The sequence below is a fragment of the Hippoglossus stenolepis genome, chromosome 7 (assembly GCF_022539355.2).
Source record: "Hippoglossus stenolepis isolate QCI-W04-F060 chromosome 7, HSTE1.2, whole genome shotgun sequence".
Lineage (NCBI taxonomy): Eukaryota > Metazoa > Chordata > Actinopteri > Pleuronectiformes > Pleuronectidae > Hippoglossus > Hippoglossus stenolepis.
The window spans coordinates 3,051,135-3,074,181 of NC_061489.1; the positions used below are offsets into that span (position 1 = coordinate 3,051,135).

General features: G+C 40.1%; 1 protein-coding gene across 1 annotated transcript; it reads left to right on the top strand.

Annotated features, from left to right (window-relative positions):
- Positions 1 to 3,674: 3,674 nt before the first annotated feature.
- On the top strand, positions 3,675 to 15,741 carry hspa9 (heat shock protein 9). Its single transcript, XM_035161172.2, has 16 exons — positions 3,675 to 3,995; positions 4,826 to 4,884; positions 5,147 to 5,234; positions 7,277 to 7,458; positions 7,655 to 7,779; positions 7,873 to 7,946; positions 9,391 to 9,497; positions 9,637 to 9,799; positions 9,894 to 9,986; positions 11,365 to 11,574; positions 11,758 to 11,985; positions 12,105 to 12,327; positions 12,494 to 12,588; positions 12,692 to 12,784; positions 13,374 to 13,514; positions 14,353 to 15,741. Exons 1-16 carry the CDS (start codon positions 3,915 to 3,917, stop codon positions 14,437 to 14,439), a joined length of 2,049 nt encoding a protein of 682 aa, XP_035017063.1. The 5' UTR covers positions 3,675 to 3,914; the 3' UTR covers positions 14,440 to 15,741.
- Positions 15,742 to 23,047: the final 7,306 nt, after the last annotated feature.

Sequence of the window (23,047 nt, forward strand, 5' to 3'; positions counted from 1 at the left end):
TGTAATGAAAATAAAACCTCATCACAAAAGTGTATGGTGGTAAGCGTTATTCTATTTTATGTATGTATTGCATCTCAAGTAAGCATTAATTTCTGATGAACCAATGTACCAAACGGACACAGGATACGCGGAGCAGTCATGATGCGTGTGCATGGTTTATAGCAAGTACAACTCCGGCCTTACAGTTACACATGACATCAAGGCCTATGACCTGTCAACTACTTTTCAACAACAGCACTCCCTGCTGCATATCTGCTGTAGCTGCACTGTCACTGCTGTATTACTGTCAACATGATACTAGTAGAAATAAGAAGAAGAAGAAACATTTATTTTTGTTTTTATTATCATGTTGTGCACAAGAACTGTTTACAAGTCACCAATGTACAATTGTACTCCTCAAATAAGTCATTAAAAAATTCGGGGATATTTCACAGTTCAGCCTTTATTAAAAAAATAATATCTCCCACGTTTGCCAAAAAAAATCTGTTTCAAAAACAAGTTTCGTGTCTTAAAAATAACTTCATTTTTCATAATTCATAATTTCATAATTATTTATACATAAATAAATGACATTGTTCTGAATACATCTAACAGTTTCTAAAGTTACATTTGGAGGTCACTAATCTTTAATAATCTGCTGGGATATATTGAATTTGAGGAATTTTCGCAAATTAAAATGTGCTATTATTATTGGATGTTCTCAGGGATCCAGAGAGGTGACATTTGTCAGGATTAAAGAGTTGAAGTAATATCTACGGGTTAATTACTGTGTCCTGCTGCTCTCATGTGGCTGCATGGATTTAATGACTTGGAGGAGAAATTTGTCCAACAGAATAAAGCAGCTGTTGACAACAGATAATGTCAGTAATCATATAACCATGTAACTGTATTAATCTATGCAGGCTACTTACCAGCTTTACGCTGTAAATCATAAACTACTTCAAGAAACATTGTGATCACACCTCTCCCTCTACCTTCTCTGCACCTTTATTTTTCTCACACACAAGAGGGTCAAGTCTTCTTATGTCGTTTGTGTGTGTGTGTGTGTGGGTGTGTGTGGGTGCATGTCTATCTATAGTTGGGAGGGCATATTTTGGTTCAATACCATAATAGTGAGGACATCTTGATGTTGTGAGGACATTTGGGCTGGTCCTCACAAATCAAATTGGCTTTTTGAGGGTTGAGACTTGGTTTTAGGGTTAGGGTTAGGGTTAGGCATTTAGTTGTGATGGTTAGGGTTATGGTAAGGGTCTAGGGAATGCATTATGTTAATGAGTGTCCTCACAACTATAGAGAGACACGTGTGTGTGTGTGTGTATGTGTGTGTGTGTGTGTGTGTGTGTCTTTGTGTGTGTGTGAGAGAGAGAGACTGTTATCATTATAATTTACAGTGCTGTGTACCTATACAGTCAGACCATCAAACTAATTTTGATACTAAACAAAGATAAGGCAAGTACACAAAATGCAGTTTTTACACAATGATTTAATTTACTGAGGGAAAGGAAAGTTAAAACTATCCAAACTATCTGGCCCAATGTGAAAACACTTAACCAATTAACCAACAATAATTACATCTGCCAAAATGTCTTCTTTATGTGTCTAGTATTTAGCAGAATTATGCAAAAAACTACTGGACAGGTTATCACAAAACCTGGTGGAAGGATGTGGTATGGGTCAGGGAAGAACTCATTACACTTTGGTGGGGATCTGCATCAGGGTGCAGTTGCAAACTGATCTGTTCAGTTCACTCAAAATATGAGTGTTAAATGAACTGCGCTTTTTTTAGTGCGTTCATGTACAACACTGCTGACCACTGTGATACTTGCTGTATAAATTGTTTCAATAACCATTTTCTCTGTTTTAAATTGCGATGCGCTCTGTTAAACTGCATGATGTGATCACATGAGGTGGATAGCTGCACCCTGTGATGTACAGAAAGGCCGATTCAGAATACAGAACATCAATGGTTTCCAGCAACTTGCTGCAGTGGCAAACACCCTAAGTGTTTCAATGTAAAACATTGTTCCCAAATCCCAGACGTTTTAAGGATTACACATGAGGCCCCCTTGTGGAATCTTAGACTGGGCTGAGACTACAAGAGTTTAAAAATGTTTTGAATTGAGTTGAATCAAAAAATAGTTACTGATAGAAATTGTATAGATTGATATTTTTAGTATTAATCCATGCATTCATTAATTTTCTTATTTCCTCCTCCAAGGAGGTTTTTGTCAGCGTTTGTTGTCTGTAAAAAGGATTAAACAAAAACTACTCGACGGATTACCAGGATGGGGTTTGGGTCAGGACAAAACCCATTAAAATGTGTTGCAGATCCAGATCAGGGAAGGATCCAGGAACTTTTTTCACTTTCTTTAACATTGTGAGATAAGGGGTTTTGCAACATTTGTTGATTTCTCGGAGAATAAATCCTGAATATTAATTTTTAATAAGGCATATTTAAGCGACTGGCATTTGCAATTTGATGCAGAACCAAATTTAAATCTGGATCTAGTGAATTTACATTTCCTAAAGGGATTGTTGGGCCTTGGAGGAGGTATGCAGTCTCTGAGTGCCATTGTAGTTTTGTGAACCTTCCTAGAAGTGGCCAGTCCACTCAAATTCATCCAGGAGGTCAGAAAAGTACCCAGATAAACATGGACAAAAACTGCTGGCCCCAGTTAAAGTCAGTGATCATGATTACATAATAACATTGGGCAAAAAAAGGAATCCATGTGAGAGTTGCAAGGTACAAAACACCACTGACCCCCTCAATTCGGCAGATGTCCTCAGGAGTTCATGTCTGAACAGACAGCTATTCCGACTTCTGTCATTACTCATCTCTACTTCCCAGTGGTTAATATTAAACTCACATCACTGGTTCATTTCTTGTCAGTGAACTGTACTCCTACGGGCATCATAGTGGGAACTGCTGTACTGGCTCATAGTTTATCGTGTATTATATTTGTTCCCCAATGATAATTCCCATCGCCTCCAAGCAGAGATGTTGAAATCAAAATATTAGTCAATTAATTATTTTACAGATTTACTTTAAGGCAAGGCCTCATCATCATAACTTCTGAAAATAATACATAAACTTTAGATTACGGAAAATAATTCAACCTTAACATAATCAGTCTGACCTCCAGACAACAAGCTGGGTTACACAAACAGAGTCCTCACATGCTCCATAAGAAAATCATCACAGCTTCAACTTTAACACTGGAGGAAATTTGGTTAGACAGATCACAGACATACACTGTCTGTATATCATCATTACATTTCACACAGAGAACTATGTGTGAGTACACGTCCCTGCATTAACAACAAGATGACATGGTATCTACACAGTCTATGAATGGTATAGAAAGTACATTGGTACAAGTTTACTGATGTAACACACGTGAAAACCGCGGCGTACCCCTCGTTACATCATGACCTTCACATGCCCACTATGTGTATCTGCCCTTCACTGTGCCTAATCGCAACAAGGTTTAAAAAATAATATGAATGTCTCAAATACTAATAAAAAGAAAATAAATGACTTCACTTATATCACACTGTAGTCAAATCACGAATCATAAATTCGTAGTTATTGAAGAGCATTTTAATAAACGGTTAAAATCATCCAGGCAGCCAATGGGCCTCCCGTTTTGGGGTCCTTCGGCGTTGCATGGTGCAACATGTGTTGGATAATTCCAGAAGAAGCTCCGTAGCTTGTTAAGTCCAAAGACGAGTGGCGTGTCCCGGACCTGAGCTCTGTGTCTCTCCCCCTGGACGTCTGAAGACACCCCGACATTTTGACTTCTTCTCGCTGCTCTTCTCCTCCTCTCCTCGGCAGTTTGTGGACTCTGCTCTGACGTTAAACGCTGCGGACGTTTTTGTTAAAACATTGTTAGCCTGTTAACCGAGTTGTCAAAATGTTGAGTGTTGCTAGCAGCGTTTCAAGGACTCTCCCGACAAGGAGCTGCACAGGAAACGTCTCATCGTTAATCAAGAAGGTTAGTGTCACACATCCTCATATGTGTTATTACATACTCTTGTAATGTCGCACATTAATACGAGATGGGAAATCGCCGGTCTTGTGACGACGTCCGGTTAGCTTAGCATGCTAACAGCTAGCGTGAGGCCAGCTTACTCAATCGTGACAACCTTCACAGCTGTCATTTAATTGACTTGATGAAGGCGCACATTAAGTCGCGTTTAACGCTAAAATAACGTCACTTCTCCGTGTGGACGTCGTTGCTTTGCTTAGTTGGAGCAACTGAATGTTGTTTGGTCCATGCTAACCTGTGCTAGCTCACTTTTGACGTCTGACCTGTCACACGTCTGGCAAGACCCATCCTGTGTCGTGCGTGAATCCTAATGGTTCTATTGGCATTATAATGTGTAAAGAAGCGTGTGTGATGTGACAGTGGTTCACCTCCATGGCTGTAGCCGATGAGCCGATCAGTGACCTTCGGTGTGGTGTCCCCACCTCCCCCCAAACGCTCTGCAGCATTTCTCCACAGTTTAATATGTTGATCACCTGTTCATCACCGATTTATAGCTTTTTAATGTTAATTGATATTTATGAACAACATTTTCACCACTTTTCTAACTGTGGTCGAATTATGGTGTTTGTGTTCTGCATTTGCTTCTCCTATTTCCACACTTCATAATTTCAGTCTAAAATCCAAGTTACTTTTTATTGTAATGTGTAACAAAAAATGTATTTGGTTCCAGAATTATTTTGTGATCCATTGGAGCCACACAGGCATGAATTATAATTTATATTCTACATGGTACAACATGGTAACAGCTGTGTAACAGTCTTCTGATGTGTCCACAGGCCTGCTGGAGCGGCTTCCAACCAGACGCCCTCAGAGCCCTGTCCAGGAGAAACTATGCGTAAGTATCAACAATAAAATGCGATACAAATGCATTCTGGAAGTAGTTATTGGTAGAAGATTTACATTGAAAACTGTGCATGATGCCTGTGCAATATTCCAAGTCACCTTGAAAAATGATGTCTCTCCCCGAGGCAGGGTCTTTAGTACAACGGTATATATAAATGTAAATACCATGATATGAGGATTTTCTTGTATGATGTCGTTGATATATTTATTTGTATGTTGTTAAAATAACAGTACTATTTGAACATGTGATGCAGGTCAGAAGCCATCAAAGGTTCAGTCATCGGCATTGACCTGGGAACGACCAACTCCTGTGTTGCCGTTATGGACGGGAAACAGGCTAAGGTGAGGATGAACGGTCACTGCCTGTCATGTGGTCAGTTTCAGTTTATGTGGAATATGAACACGACCCTTTAGTCCTCAACACTTCAGTGTGTCAAAATTGTATGAAGTTGATCAGTAAGTCGGATTGGACTATACTTGTAGTGTCCTTGTGACAATGTTACTCAAGTGTGGTGCGACATGTCATTAGTTTTGACTAAAAGGTTCAGTGTGTAGAATTAAGTGGTGATGTTGCAGCTGAATACCCGTCACCTCACCCTCCCAAACATGAAAGAGAACCTGTGGCAGCTTTCAGTTGTTATAAAAACTCTAAAGGTGTTTAGTTTGTCTAGTTTGGACTACTGTTAAAAAATTTTTTTAAAAAACAGCGGCTTCCGTAGAGAGGAACCTCTCCAGATGTAAATATAAAGTATTTAAATAAAGGGCCCATTCTAGGATAAAGAAAACTACAAATTGACGATCACCCAATTATTTTGTATTAAAATTCTGCCAATAGATCCCTTTCACTTACATCTAACACACTTAACCTTAAAACCTGTAATGGCACTTATTATTGTGCACACCTCCGCCAATGCCCAACAGTCTTTAATTCAATCACATTTAGATCTAAACTAAATAGTTATAATCCTACTAACTAATTGATAAACTAATGCAGATAAAAACATAACCTCCTTCGTGAAAGTAATAACACACACAGACGCACACCTTTTGTTTTGCATATTGGATTAAATACATATTTTAAACAGCAGCTTTTGGTCACATTTAGAATTTCCAGGAAGGAAAGGTTGGCAAATATGGAGGAAGTACAGGAAGGAAAAACAAACTTGCATGTAAAACCGAATTTCAATAAATTTCCGACTTGAGATCTGTCATTTGTGATTGATCAAATTAAGGTCTTTTGACAGGGGTTTGATAGGTGCAACTAATTTCAACATAAAGGAATGAAACTGAGTATAAATGTATTATTTTCCCTCAGGCTCATAGTTTCAAAACAGAACAAAACCCCTCTTTCTGCTTTGCTTTCACGGCTAACATAGACCCCATACAGTAAGTCGTCTATGCAGACACTGGGAAAAAAAGCATCCTGGTAGGTAGCCTGTGTTTATCCCTCCTGCCCTTCGTGGCAAATGGGAACTTTCTTGTGTGGTCATGAGGTTTATGTTAAGGATGTTTTTAATCGCAACAATTAGTGCTTGAATGTGTTTTAGATTGTTTTCTTTGCTCCAGGATTAATAGATAGTTCATCCCATTTACCCACTGATGCATTTCAATTTTCTCTGAGATTCTTGCCTAGTTAATGGTGGTGTTGTACTCAACTGCAATACATTTGAATGTGTTCTTAAAGGAATAATTCACCCAAAAATTGTAATTCAATCATTATCTACTCACCCCTGTGTGACGGCCATTTCTGACGGCCCCTGTATGCACCTCGTGGGAAGATATCAGAGGACTTTTAGGCTTAAAAACACGGTGTAAATTACCTCGTTTAGAGTCGAATATGAATGTCAGGGCTTGTGTACACTTGGATGACACCACAGGAGCAATATGGAGGCATGTTATGCATTTATTTAAAAACAAAAATTACATATGAAGATAAGTCCCTAATATCTTCAGTTGTATTGGATTCAGCTGCTACCTGGCTGATGCACTGTTTACCCCTAAAACTTCAAATGTGTTTTGTGGTGAGTAGATAATGATTGAATTATAATTTTTTGGTGAACTATTCTTTTAATGCCCCCAAATGTTGCCAACCAAATTCTGACAATCTTTAGAAATGGGTCTCAAGTAGTTTTTAGTGTAGTTGAATGGAAATAAAGATGTTCATGTAGAAAAGTTGTTTATTTAGTCAAAGAATGTATTTACATTTTCACCATAATCCGAAATGAACTATTGCACAGATTGAGGATAGCAGATTGACAGATAACTGAGAGAAAACTAAGTCAACCCTAACCCAGCTAATCCCAACCACTTACCCCAACGTGAATGGTGATGCTCTCTGGTCTGAAGTTTGACAAAGCAAACGCGGATTTCTGTTTGTCTCTCAGGTGTTGGAGAATGCAGAGGGAGCCAGGACAACTCCATCAGTCATTGCCTTCGCTGCGGATGGGGAGCGTCTAGTGGGCATGCCTGCTAAACGCCAGGCTGTCACCAACCCTGAGAACACTCTGTATGCCACCAAGAGACTAATTGGTCGTCGCTTTGACGATGCAGAGGTCCAGAAAGATATGTGAGTTCACATTTGACCTTTGCTATCCCATTGCATACCAGTATCTGAAGTAATGTTCGTTAACTGCGTTACACGTATACCTCAAAGATGTAACTGTCTGTGTTAGGGGTCAGTGTTTTTTTTATTTTTTATTTGGATATAGAAAAATGAGCAGTGTGTGAGTTAAACGATCTGAACACACTGTTTTCATCAACAGGAAGAACTTACCCTACAAGATAGTACGTGCATCTAATGGTGACGCTTGGGTCGAGGCTCATGGGAAAATGTATTCCCCTAGCCAGGCTGGAGCTTTTGTTCTCATGAAAATGAAGGAGACTGCAGGTATGACTGCAGCTGCACTAAACAAGTATTGTTACGCTCTGTCGTCCACATGCAAGAATCAGTTTAGATTATAATTTGATTTTTGTGTTGCAGAGAACTACCTGGGAACCAAAGTAAAGAACGCTGTTGTCACTGTACCAGCCTACTTCAATGATTCTCAGAGACAGGTACACACACACGGGCTACACAATATTAGGAAAATATGCGTTAACCTTGAATATTTGAGTGACAATATGAATTGCGATAAATAAACAAATGCTTAAGTAAAGTCTTTGTGCTTTGCTTTCACTGCTAACGTAGGGAGAGAGAGAGAGTTTTTTTAAAACATTTCCTCGAATGTCCTCATATTTTGAGCAGTCAGGAAGTAACAATGTAACTACTATGGCGATTTGTCCTCAAACTTAATTAGGAAAAGCAAAATAATAAATTAAAAAGCCTGAGAAGTAAATCTTGCGCAGGGAATAAGTACATTGTCCAGGCTGGCGTCACGTTTTGTGTGGTTTATTTTTCATAATTCATTTTTGCCAGCAAACAAAAGGCAATGGTGTCTGCTGTCTCTCTTACCCTGGGAAAAAAAAACATGAACCCTCCCTGGTGCCTGGCTGCCTATGCCTGACTAACCATTTATATATCACCTGGTGCTCTGTACCTTCAAACCAAAAGCTTAAACTACCAAAACAACAAAATGGCTAAAACAATATTACTATTGTTTTTTTATTATTATTCTAAAGAAATAATCTAACTAGTTATATTAACCAAAACTAATGTAAGTATTAAACAATAAAGAAAACTATTATATAGCTCCAACATTTACCCTTAATATTTTGACATTATTTTGGTCTTAGATTACACTTATTGTGGTCTTAACAGGGTCTTTTAAAGCATCCAATTTGACTTAAAAAATGGTGCAAACACTGTATTTAATCATTATTCACTAGTCACAAGATTAGACTATGACTCTTCATAGATGTTTGTTGGGATTTGTATAGCACCAAATCCCAACATACATTACAGTAAGTCTTTTTGCATCATGAGGTGTGAATACCTTACAATAATGCTGAAAAAACTGCTTTAACAGGAAGGACAGCACGAATAGCTGTTAAAACTGTTGTATCCATGTTAATTCTGTTGTGGAATAAAACTGAACCATGTCCCAGTCACTTCCCAAACAAGGCTCCACTAAACATCAGACCCGCAGAGATCCTAGATGGGTCGGAAGTTTGTTAACAGAACTTTTACAGCTTCTCTGGTATTTCCACAACATGTTCTACGCAACTGTTGTAGTTACTTCAGCCAGAACTTCTCCTCTCCTCCCTTCAACTGGCTTCCCCGGTGTTTCCACAACATGTACAATACAGCAACGGTAGTCACTTCAGCTAGTATCATCCTCGCCTCTTTTCTGAATTCGTGCAAATTTACACAACAATGCAAACCGTGCAAGGGCAAAATAACATGTAACTCGGTGAACCCTGACAGCCATATCTGATTTGTTTGCTAAAGGCACGGTCACACATATGTGAAAGTAAAGCAAATATTGGGGGTCAAAGTTGAACTCCGCACAAGCAAATGTATTACCCCCCACACTCTCTGATGCATTTATTTGATTGGCAGGCCACCAAAGATGCTGGTCAGATCTCAGGTCTGAACGTCCTGCGTGTCATCAACGAGCCAACAGCTGCTGCTCTGGCCTACGGACTAGACAAAACACAGGACAAAATGTGAGTAGAGCAGACTTCACTACAGCCCGTCAGTAATAACAGTTCTTACTGAAACATGAAAACGAATGAGCGACTAGACAAGTTAATATAGGATTTATCCTGGTGGAGCTGCTATAAACCCACTTGTGTCTGTTTCCAGTATTGCAGTGTATGATCTTGGTGGAGGTACGTTTGATATTTCTGTCCTGGAGATCCAGAAGGGAGTATTTGAGGTGAAGTCCACCAACGGTGACACTTTCCTGGGAGGAGAGGACTTTGACCAACACCTCCTCACACACATCGTCAAGGAGTTCAGGAGAGAGGTGCACAGTTTAACACTCTTTAGATAAGCCTCTCATCTGTAGTTCACTCTGTGTGTGAGTTTCTCACATGTGCTGTCATGTCTCATCTTTCCAGTCTGGTGTGGATCTGATGAAAGACAACATGGCTCTTCAGAGAGTCAGAGAGGCTGCAGAGAAGGCCAAGTGTGAGCTGTCGTCTTCACTGCAGGTAAAGGATGATTGATGCTGGTCATATACAGGTTCTACACACGTTTCTGACCAATCATATGCCAATTAAGATCAGATGGAAAAATAATTTACCCTCAAACTCTTAAGAACCTTTAGAACAGTCACTTACCTCTTTTTGGCCACATGAGTCTGTGTATTCCGAGGTTATCGTTAGCATTAAACTCAGTCCATCTCTCAGTCTGCGTGTGTGTAGCTCAGTATTACGGTGCTATATTGTGCTTCACTGCTGCAGTTTTAGAGGTTTGTAAACTTTGCAGATTATGACAGCAGAGCAGGCACAAGGTTTGTACAGACTGTTAAACTTTGATGAAGCAGTATAACAATTTTTTTTCCTTTTTGAGTTTGCAAGTGTTGGTTATGGTAAGAAAAGAAGGAATATTTTCTTATGTATTGATTGGTTTTCTGAAGGGCCACAGAATTGCCAAAATTTACAACAACTCTCAGTCTCTAAAGCAGATGGAGACATGAAATTAAAACATTTGATAGCCTAAACGTTTAGCTTTCATTGTAAATCATTGCAGTTTCCCTGAACTTTTTTACTTTGTTTACTTTTTAAACATCAAAGCTGGCAAACTCTCTTGAAATTCCTCCTCCTCTTCCTCAAACTTGTCTCTTACCGACTGAGCTTCATTGCTCAGTTGGTCAGCAGGAACATTGTCTGGGTCTGAATCTTCTTCATTGTAATTTTCTAACCCTCTAATGAAACTGCTTCAGGATCGTTTTTGTCGCTTAGTCAGCCGTTGCCTGAAAGGCTACTTTAAAAGGCTAATGGCTCAAACAAACTACATTTACACAATGTTCCACTCGTCCTGAGAGTATTTCAGCAAATTGCTGTATTTATTCAGTCATGTCTTGAAAACGATGACATCGTACATGAGACGCACACGACTCATCCGGCTCTAAAGGGAGAAGCACGCATAGCTCTTTTGTAATCATTCATTGTTATGAGGGAAATTCTAAGCAAAAAAGCAACCCTGATTTGAGTGGCTCAGGTCCCATTTGTATAAGTTAAAGTGTTATTTGTCATATATAATATAACAGGGTTAATGGTACAAAGTGTTGGACGAGAACAGTTCATCTCAGCAATAAGTCACAATGTCATTTCACATGAATTTCAAACATATTGACAGTAACAATATAATCCCTCAATACATAGAAAGTTTGCAAAAATAGTTTATTGTGTACTAATGTGTCTACTATGTAGGAGTAAACCCCGATATCACACGCACATAAACACATAAAGCCACACTGACTGTTAAATAATGAATCAAACAGAAAACGCATTGAACAACATTGTCATCGGTGACCGTGTCAAACCTTTAGTTGTAAGAGTTCTGTTCATGTTTCTTTTGTCACAGACAGATATCAACCTTCCTTACCTGACCATGGATGCCTCTGGTCCCAAACATCTCAACATGAAGCTGACGCGTTCACAATTTGAGGGCATTGTGTCCGACCTGATCCGCCGCACTGTGGCTCCCTGTCAGAAGGCCATGCAGGATGCAGAGGTTTCAAAGGGGGACATTGGAGAGGTGCTGCTGGTCGGAGGCATGAGCCGCATGCCCAAGGTACACAACATATACTGTACACACTCACAAGGATTTACTGGCATCCAATAAGCAGTTAAATTGACTGAACAAACGCATGGTTTGACTTGTAGTAATGTTAACATGAAGTCATCCAAATGAGGATTGTACAGACACTTGTATAAGTCGAACATTTAAACAAGCTAACACTTTGTTTTCCTGTAGGTTCAGCAGACGGTTCAGGACCTGTTTGGCCGCGCTCCCAGCAAGTCTGTCAACCCAGATGAAGCTGTTGCCATAGGAGCAGCCATCCAGGGAGGCGTATTGGCTGGTGATGTCACTGACGTGCTCCTGTTGGATGTGACACCATTGTCACTGGGTATTGAGACTCTTGGCGGAGTCTTCACCAAACTTATCAACAGGAACACTACAATTCCCACCAAGAAGAGCCAGGTACTCGGACGAAGGCTGCACTCCTACTCCAGAGCAATACTAGAAAAAGTGCTTCTCAGGTTAAAATGTAAACGCTGTCACCCTAAATTTCCCATTTGTCCTCACCCCTCTGTTTCCAGGTGTTCTCCACAGCAGCTGACGGACAGACACAGGTGGAGATCAAGGTATGTCAGGGCGAGAGAGAGATGGCGGCAGACAACAAGGTGCTGGGTCAGTTCACTCTGGTGGGGATGCCCCCAGCCCCCCGCGGAGTTCCCCAGGTTGAGGTCACCTTCGACATTGATGCCAACGGTATCGTCCACGTCTCTGCCAAGGACAAGGGCACCGGCCGCGAGCAGCAAAGTAAGTTTCTGCAGTCAGTCTGAGGCTTAAATATTTTACAGTAAATTTTACTTTTCTGATTTTTAATTCTGATAAGATGCATGTCCTTTATGAGTAGCTTTAATTAGTACATTACAAACATGACAGTGCTATGCGTTTTGTAAACATCATCTCATCCCTTCCTCAGTTGTGATCCAGTCATCAGGAGGTCTCAGTAAAGACGACATTGAGAACATGGTCAAGAATGCTGAGAAGTACGCAGAGGAGGACAGGAGAAGGAAGGTGAAGGGTTCAAAACTAATGACTAAAATGTATTTATACAGACACTATTCTATACCGTTACAGAAGGTTAATTTAATTTCTCACTGTGTGTTATTGTCTGTAGGACCGCGTGGAGGCCGTCAACATGGCAGAGGGAATTGTTCACGACACAGAATCCAAGATGGAGGAGTTCAAAGACCAGCTTCCTGCTGATGAGGTAAAACATGAGGGAGTGAAGGAGTGTACTCCGGTAACCCGGCCATCACTGCGTGGCCGACCTGCTATTAACATCGCTCTGTTCATACCTGACATTAAAATGTCTCTCCAGTGAACAGATCCCGGTTCCCTACCTTATAGATACAATATTAAATCTTACCCATTTAAAAAACAGAATCAACGTGATGGTCAGTGTTAATGCTGTGCTGCGGCGGTGGCTACAAATGGTTCAGAGTATGTGAAACACTAAGACGTGTTCTTTATGAAACTAGAGGGTCAGAAGACATCAGCCAAATGTGGTCTGTGTGATTTGACCTCATATTTTTTCTCAATGCTGTCCTACCTGGACCTAAGAGCTGTCTACTTGTGATTACATCACCTGAGCTGCATGTTAATATCAGATCTGGACAGGATCTAACTGTCTAAAGCATCCTGTCTGAACTGCAGAGATCATGTGTTTAAACCAGTGTATGGCACATAGGACTAAACAGGTTTTAATACACAAATGAAAGTGAGGTTTTGCTGCTTGTGTTTTTACAAATGACACAGCTTTGTTTATTCACGTGTCCTCTCCGATCATCCACTCATAGTGCACCAAGCTGAAGGAGGAGATCTCTAAAGTCAGAAATCTTCTGGCCAACAAGGACTCAGAAACAGGAGAAAACATCAAACAGGCTGCCACCACCCTGCAGCAGGCATCGCTAAAACTCTTTGAAATGGCCTACAAGAAGGTAAGGATCTTATTCACACTGATGCTGTTTATCAACCTGGTGAAGACACAGTTGCATGCTCCTACCACACACTCGACTTCTGTTCTTCTCCCTCTTGTTGCTACACAATTTCAAATGAACTCTGCTCTTTTTCGATAAATAACGAACAGAAAATATCCACCCCCCCCCTTTTTAATCAACTTTTAACACAACCTAGAGTGAAATATACTATATAACTGATTGTAGATTCAGAATAAAACGCATGAAAATTACATTACGTGCGACATGTTTTCCGATGGATGCTCTCTGTCCGCTGGTGGGAGTGTGCTCACCTGTGTGCGTGCGTGCGTGTGCGCGCGCGCGTGTGCGCATCGGGATGGAACTCCGCCGTGCGCGATACAGAGAGCAGAGGAGAAATCTAAACGCGCGACCATGTAGAGACAGAAATGACATGCCGTCGTGTAAATAAGATAAATAACATAAGGCCATTTAGTTTGTTTAATAAAAGAGCAAGCTATAGACCTGTTTTATAGGAAAGGTAACCTTAAATGACTTATGTTGAGATCTGGTGCTATATTAAAAAAAAATTTAACTTGACCTTCCAGGGGGGGCGGGGCGCCCCCCTAATATAATGGTAGGGGAAACACTGAGGTTTTTCTTTTGCTGACTCAGTTATTAATCAACTGTAAAAAGATTAGATAATATTTGGAATGTACAAATTAAACACTGACTATAATATAGCGTTAGTTTATTGAAATGATACCTAAAAATTAAATTTTCTGACCAAAGAAATGATTTTTTTAAATATAGGCTGTAGTTGAAATATTAATTTACCTGTAATCCTCGTTTCTTCCTGCAGATGGCAGCAGAGCGGGACGGCAGTGGTGGCGGCGGCAGCAGCAGCTCGAGCTCGTCGGAGGGAGACAAGAAAGAAGGGCAGCAGTAAAGCCTTGCACTTGTTTGTCACATGGTTTCCATAACAGAGGACTGTTGGGTTAAGGGGTGGGGCTGGGGGGGACGTCGGCAGTGTGGAGCAACAAGCTGAATCTACTTCATTCTCACCGTAATATATTCTGCTGTGTTTCTGGCCGTAAAATACTCTATAGTGAGTGAACGCTCCTCCAGATTCTGTTATATTCTGTCTGTAATTTAATTGTTTCAAAACATGTCTTGTATGTTTTTTTGTTTTTTTTTAAGCTGTTAATTTACATTCTGAGTTAGTAAAAGTAGTACTTGTTTGTCTAAGATGTCATAGGTTTCATCTTTTGTTTTGTTGTGTTTGTGCACGTTCAGTTAGATGAAAGCTTGGTGCAGAGGACAACCCTGCTTCACCACGTCTGCTTCATAATCTTGTACAGTGCTCGACGACGGGCATAGCTCTCTTGTTTTAATAGTGCACTTATAACAACCCTGAGGTGGGAAGCTGCTGAACTAAAGTATTTAAGTACATTTTTTTTTTTTTGTCAGAAACTTGCCACCTCACGAGTCCTGAATGCACTTCTATACCTGCAGAACTGTGGTCATGAGGTGGTTTTCATTTCATCACTTTTATTCTTGAAATTGAAAACTGCATCAACACAACTCGGCAGAAACTTGGTCCCGTTTGATCCGTCTCCTCTGACAGTTAAAACATGCTTGTTTGACCCTGTCTACAGTAAAGTGTCAGACTAAATAATTGGAGCACAATAGAAATATACAAGTTATCTGTTTGTGTGAAGATAAGATCATGTGTTGTCTCATATTTCCTAAAGAATATTAAGATTTGATCTGTGAAAAATCCTTAAGTCCTCTGCATCCTCACGTTAAACACAGCAGAGTTTATCCTTTGTTATTCTGCGTCTGAAGGAATCACTGACCAACAGTTGAACTATGAATGAGTTTGTAGGATCTGGATATTATTGCACAGCAGTGGATGAGGCCTTAGCTTACCTCCCCACCCAGACACGCCAAGAAGTGGGGTACATGAAAACCAGTGGAGGTGTCGAGAAATGAGCCCGGATGAGTCAGTCCCCTCCGGTACGAACTTATGTTGATGCCATAATTTGCTCTTTCATGTGATTGTTGCTGCATACCTGCCAGATAGTGATCGAGGGGGTGTCTATATAGGAGGTAGGCAGGAGGCGGTATATTGATTGACAGAGGGGAAGGTTCTGGTTTATTTTAAATTTTTTGGGTGGATAATGTGATTATAATATTGGAGAGTAAAAATTAATTAAAGTTTTTTTTCTAATAAAAATCTGAAATGTAATATGTGATTTCCTCTTGGCACTTGTTTCCACTGAATTTACCTTACAACACTACACAGCTCATACCCAATGATTTTGTCAATTGAGTAGATTTTTTTTTAAAATTGCCTCAATGTGTTTTAATCTTAAAATGAATTTCTATCTGAATGAGATTAATTGGAATGTTAGAATGCCCGAGCAGTCGAGGTGTCCAGAAAAACACACGATAAAGGTGCAGTTCAGCCTTGAAGCTATTTAATTCACTCTGGTGCACAGGTGATACAGCATCCACATATTCACCCACATCCTCAGACTGGCTGCCTTACATACAGATGGCTGTCAATTAATTAAGCTGGCACATACCATCTCCAAGAACCCCACACATAATTCCAAGTATAAATATGCAATAAATATACAATAAAACCATTACCAAAATATACAAATACAATTAATAAATATTTACCCACCTAACCACCCCGAATAAATAATATTAAATATCCTACTAGTTTGAATGAACTTCCCCCTGCCCACTTCCTTATTAGTTTAACCCCACTGAACTATTAAAAAGGTATTAGTGCCCCCGGGGAAGTCTTGTCACGACCCGGCTCAAGTGGCCACGACAAAAAGGGAGACCCCAGTATACCAATCAAAGAATGTTTTATTTGTTACCCAAATCACACCAAATTAACATGCCAAATCAAGAGTTAACAGATGAGAGGTGGAAGTCAGTAAAGTCAGTGGTGTAGGGTGTGTGTGAGTGAAGCGTGTAGTTGCAAAAGTTGTAAGGTGTAAAGAAAACATAAAGATAATCTACAAGAGCAGAACCAAACCAGAACTTGAAGTGCCTGTGGAGAGGAGCAGAGAGAGACTGATGTAACCTTCACACAATGGGCCACAGGTGCTTCAGTTCACAACAATCAGACACCTGCATAACAGACAGACAGTTCAGTCCCACATCATATCCCAAGAGGGCACCAGGGGCCATCACAGTCTTCTGCCCGAACACCCTGGGAGGAAGGAGAGCAGACAGAGGTAAGTTAATTGCTGCTGATAACATATCTCAATTTTCCAATACCTGTCACTTTATAAAGAGTCTCCTATACTTAGCAATTCACCAACATTTCGCCACTTTGAATACCTAATCAATACCTAACAAGTATTTTGTAACGAGTAACTCCCAAGAGTACAGTACCTAAATTTTCCTGTACCCGGGAGAGACAGTCTGCCACCAGATTGGCTTTCCCTGCCAGATACTGAACTGTGAAGTCATAGGGTTGCAGGGACAGGTACCACCCTGTGAGACGTGTGTTGGAGTCCTTCATCCGGTTCAGCCACTGCAAAGCACGATGATCTCTCTCCAGGACAAAGTGACGTCCCAGCAAGTAGTACCTCAGTGACTCAATGGCCCACTTCATGGCCAGGCACTCCTTCTCCACGGTAGAGCACCTCTTCCCCAGTCCAGGAGCTTGCGACTCAGGAACAGCAGAAGCAGAAGCACTGCCCCAATGCTGAACCCAGAAGCATCTGTCTGCAGTGTGAATGGTCGAGAGAAGTTAGGAGTGTGGAGCACAGACTCACTTGTGATGGCACCTTTGAGATCCTTGGAGGCTCTGTCACAATCTTCAGTCCATCGTACTCTGTTTGGGGCTGAAGCCTTGGTGAGGTCAGTGAGCACAGCTGCCCTCTCAGAAAAGTGTATATATATATATATATATATATACACTACCGTTCAAAAGTTTGGGGTCACCCAGACAATTTTGTGTTTTCCATGAAAACTCACACTTTTATTTATCAAATGAGTTGCAAAATGAATAGAAAATATAGTCAAGACATTGACAAGGTTAGAAATAATGATTTTTATTTGAAATATTAATTTTGTTCTTCAAACTTTGCTTTCACAAAGAATGCTCCATTTGCAGCAATTACAGCATTGCAGACCTTTGGCATTCTAGCTGTTAATTTGTTGAGGTAATCTGTAGAAATTTCACCCCACGCTTCCTGAAGCCCCTCCCACAAGTTGGATTGGCTTGATGGGCACTTCTTGCGTACCATACGGTCAAGCTGCTCCCACAACAGCTCAATGGGGTTGAGATCTGTGACTGCGCTGGCCACTCCATTACAGACAGCATACCAGCTGCCTGCTTCTTCCTAAATAGTTCTTGCATAATTTGGAGGTGTGCTTTGGGTCATTGTCCTGTTGTAGGAGGAAATTGGCTCCAATCAAGCGCTGTCCACAGGGTATGGCATGGCGTTGCAAAATGGAGTGATAGCCTTCCTTATTTAAAATCCCTTTTACCTTGTACAAATCTCCCACTTTACCAGCACCAAAGCAGCCCCAGACCATCACATTACCTCCACCATGCTTGACAGATGGCGTCAGGCACTCTTCCAGCATCTTTTCACCTGTTCTGCGTCTCACAAATGTTCTTCTGTGTGATCCAAACACCTCAAACTTTGATTCGTCTGTCCATAACACTTTTTTCCAATCTTCCTCTGTCCAATGTCTGTGTTCTTTTGCCCATATCAATCTTTTCTTTTTATTGGCCAGTCTCAGATATGGCTTTTTCTTTGCCACTCTGCCTAGAAGGCCAGCATCCCGGAGTCGCCTCTTCACTGTAGACGTTGACACTGGCGTTTTGCGGGTACCATTTAAAGAAGCTGCCAGTTGAGGACCTGTGAGGCGTCTATTTCTCAAACTAGAGACTCTAATATACTTGTCTTCTTGCTGAGTTGTGCACCGCCTCCCACTTCTCTTCTACTCTGGTTAGAGCCCGTTTGTGCTGTTCTCTGAAGGGAGTAGTACACACCGTTGTGGGAAATTTTCAGTTTCTTCACAATTTCTCACATGGAATAGCCTTCATTTCTAAGAACAAGAATAGACGGGCGAGTTTCACATGAAAGTTCTCTTTTTCTGGCCATTTTGAGAGTATAATCGAACCCACAAATGTGATGCTCCAGATACTCAACTAGCTCAAAGGAAGGCCAGTTTTATAGCTTCTCTCACCAGCAAAACAGTTTTCAGCTGTGCTAACATAATTGCACAAGGGTTTTCAAGGGTTTTCTAATCATCCATTAGTCTTCTAAGGCGATTAGCAAACACAATGTACCATTAGAACACTGGAGTGATAGTTGCTGGAAATGGGCCTCTATACACCTATGTAGATATTTCATTAAAAACCAGACGTTTCCACCTAGAATAGTCATTTACCACATTAACAATGTATAGAGTGTATTTCTGATTAATTTAATGTTATCTTCATTGAAAAAAACAGTGCTTTTCTTTGAAAAATAAGGAAATTTCTAAGTGACCCCAAACTTTTGAACTGTAGTGTATATATATATATATATAGATAATGGGATAATGGGACCATACGTACCCTGTCAAAGCACAGCGCAGCCCCACAGCGACCTGTAGGGTGAGAGCCTCAACGACCGCAGCTGAATAATGCAACCAGCAACCAGCGGGCCGGAAGGGCGGCACAGCGCCCCACAGTGACCTTTCTCCTTGAGTAAGGCTCATCAAGGAGTTTGTTTATGAACGTCCTGCATTTTCTGAGAGGATGGGGTTTGTTGTGCAATGGGCAGTTCTTGTTAGGGTTGTCGTTAGTTATAGAAACATCAGTTTTGTGCACCGAGATTGGTTTGTTGGTGTTATTGGTGTTGCTTTGATAAATGAAGCTATGGTCATTTCACTTCTTTGCCTCATAGAACACAAAGTAGCAAAAATACTCGCCCATGGATATATATTTTTTATTTTTTATTTTTTTGCGATACAAACTGTTTAATTTGATAGACACAATGACAGGTGTAGCGGTTCACTATACAGCATGGAGTCAGCTGTCTTGACTTGAAATGATGAGAAACCGTGCTTTGTTCACGATTCATTAAAGAGGATGATGGGAATTTAAAGCACTATGTTCCTTCAGTACTCTGGACAGCTACTGACAAGGAATTATTATTATATTATTATAATAGATGTCTCCATGTCGCTTGACATCAATCAATCAAATCAATCAAATTTTATTTGTATAGCCCATATTCAGAAATCACAATTTGTCTCATAGGGCTTTAACAAGGTGTGACATCCTCTGTCCTTAACCCTCAACAAGAGTAAGGAAAAACTACAAAAGCTTTTAACAGGGTAAAAAGAAGGTAGAAACCTCAGAGAGAGCCACATGTGAGGGATCCCTCTCCCAGGACGGATAGAAGTGCAATAGATGCCACGTGTAATGCAGTGGCGGCTCCTGCCAAATTTCTCAGGGGGGGCAATTGTTGCAATGATGGCTAAGGTTACCTGTTTTATGGGTAAACAAACTCAAGTCATCTAGACATTGTATCATTGCATTACATACATTTGCATAAAATGTGTTTGTTTTTTCTAGTCACCTCACATAGCAATACCACCAGTAACCACAAGACAAGGATTGTTCCTTAGGCTACATACTTGTGGTAGTGGGGCGTGGTCAGCGTCGGCTGCAGGAGGGAGGGAGTGGGGATGGGGTTCTGGGATCGGTGCCAGGGAGAGAGTCTGATTGTACACAGGTGTTCCAGTTCAACTAATGACTCTCTCCTCTTTATCAGCAGTAGCGCGCTGGGGCGCGGGGGCCCGGGAACCAGGAGATCACTCCCGGACTTATAACCTCAGAGTAACCAAGCTAGTTGCTTGATGTATGATTTAAGTTTATGTTTGTTGACGTGTGTGGAGCAATAAAGAAAGACATTGAAAGACACCTACCTGATTCCCCTTGTGTTCATGATGAGGAACTCACGGTAACGCAGAGAATCTGTTACAATACTGTACAGTCATTTTGTAGACAGGTCTTAATTAAAATTAATTTGGCTATAAAATGACTGAAAAATCCACTGTGGTCAACAGATAAAATGTCATCCATCAGTACCTTTGAATAGAAAGAGAGACCTGTTTTGCCATTGATAAAATAAGTGAGTCATCAGATAACATTTTATTTAAGGTTCAGCAAATCAGGAACATTTAGTCTGTAGCTAGCTGTGTTGTTATTAACCAAAGATATAATGTTGGCATCGCCTTCTACTTACTACAGCTAGCAGTGCAGATCACAAAGTATCCACTAGATGGGAACATAAGGATTGTTCCTTAGGCTACATAATGTCAGTATGTGTGGACAATTACAAGTACTGTACTTCAGTACAGTTTTTATGTACTTGTACTTTACCTGATAATTTCCATTTCATGCTACTTTATACTCATACTGCAATACATCTCAGAGGAAAGTTCTACTTTTTACTATTTTTACTTCATTTGATAACTTACTTCAGTTACTAGTTACTTTTCAGATTCAGATTTTATAAAGAAACTGATGAGTTAAACATGATGCATTGTTGTAAAATAAACTACTAACAGTATAGAGATGAGTGAGCTCCTCCACCATGACAAACTATAACAGTAAACATTTTACTCACACATTAATGCATCAGAATTAATATTATAACTAATAATATAAAACTCACAGGGGACATTTTTCTGCATTATGAGTACTTTTATTTTTAATATTTTTACCTTTGTGCATATTAATGAAGAGCTTTGCTCTGTTGTCCTTGGAAGAAAAAAGTGTCCCTAATAACTAATAATACTTCTGTACTTTAACCTGAGTACACTTTTGTACGCAGGACCTTTCCTTGTAACAGAATATTTTTCTTTTGTGGTAGTTCAACTTTTACTTAAGTGAATGATCAGAATACTTATTCGATTTCTGGCCTTTTATTGGTTCAGCCTCAAGACAACATTGGATGTAAAGACAACTACTTAGCAGATCAGAATAAGGAGCAGTGGAATGAATAAAACTATTTACAATTCAACTAATGGAAAGATATGAGTGCAGTTACATCACACAATCACTGTCCATATGCATTTTTGATGTCTTGTGCTTTTCCCCTTCTCTGACAGATGATGCATGTCAGTGACACCCAGCATAACACTCACTGAATATAAAGTTGATCTGATGAAAGCTCTCGGAGGAGTTCGTCAAAATACACAACGTGTAAAACGGCCAAAATGGCCACAAAATCCTAAATGGCTGACTTCCTGTTGCATTAATCAAATTGGTGCCAGGGACTTTTTTTTTTCGTCTGGTCATGATACAGTCTACTTGTAAACACAGTAAACACAAGCCCACCTGAAGTCACCATCAAATCATTGTTTGTTCTCCATCAGCTGCTCTGACTCGAGAAGACAAACCCTGCCTATCCCTAAAACCTCAACCAATTCACATGCTTATCAAAAACTCCTTATATGACGTTCAGACTGTTCCGTCGATCCATCCATCCCTCTAATCTGTGTTTACTGCATAATCCATATCTTGTGTTATCACCACTGTGATCTAAATCCATCATAAAGCCTTGTGGCCTTTTGGGAAAGCTTCATACAGTAATCGGTCTGAAGTGTGGAAAGCAATTTAAAGTGTAAATTGTATCTTTCTAAAATCTCCATATAAATATTTTATTGATGTCTAAAAAATTTAGAGAAATAGAATTTCATTGAAAACAATGTTCGAGTCAAAAAACACAGTGGCAAGGAAATGAGTTAAAACAGGGAAAGCCTCTGACTCCCTATAAAACCTGTGTGCAGGCTGATTTCAAAGCAAACCTGCATCTGCATTTTGCTATAGCTTTACAGTTCATTGTCATATTTGTAAAAAACATAATTCAAACCAATGCAATGATGCAGAGCTGCCTTCATACTTTTAATTTGAGCTCCTCTTCAACTTCAAACTGCATCAAAATGCTCTGCGTGTAAAAGCACTGAATCACTCATCATTTCTCTTTTCCATTTATATGCATGTTATGATCCAGCTCAAGGTTACTTTGACTTGTAATGCTTTGTCAGCTCGTCCATGAATGAAATGTAAAAGCTGCAGTGCTTTACTTTTTAGTGCTGAGTTTGAAAAACTGCAGAACTAGAAATGGGGCCAGTTCATTATGGATATGTATTGAAATGTAAAAGGAAGCAGAGGGTTTACATAAAAAGATGTTTACAGAAGCAAGAACAACATTAAATATCACCAACTCTACAAGCAGGACTTATTCACCACCTCTTTTCATCCTGTGTTTTTTTTTCTTTTCAGACCTAGAAGGCTTGTAAAAGTGAATGCATCAGAAGAAAGAGAACAAGAGGAAGATGATTTAGTCTGATTAAGTGAAAGATGTCTGAATCATTAGAGCTTGTAATATTTATTAAACTGAACACATACGTGTCTGAATGAGTCCCTGACTCACTCTTACATATTGAGCTTAGCGACAATACCCATGTTCAATATAGACAAATTTTACTGTAAAGTATTTGAGAGAGTTAAT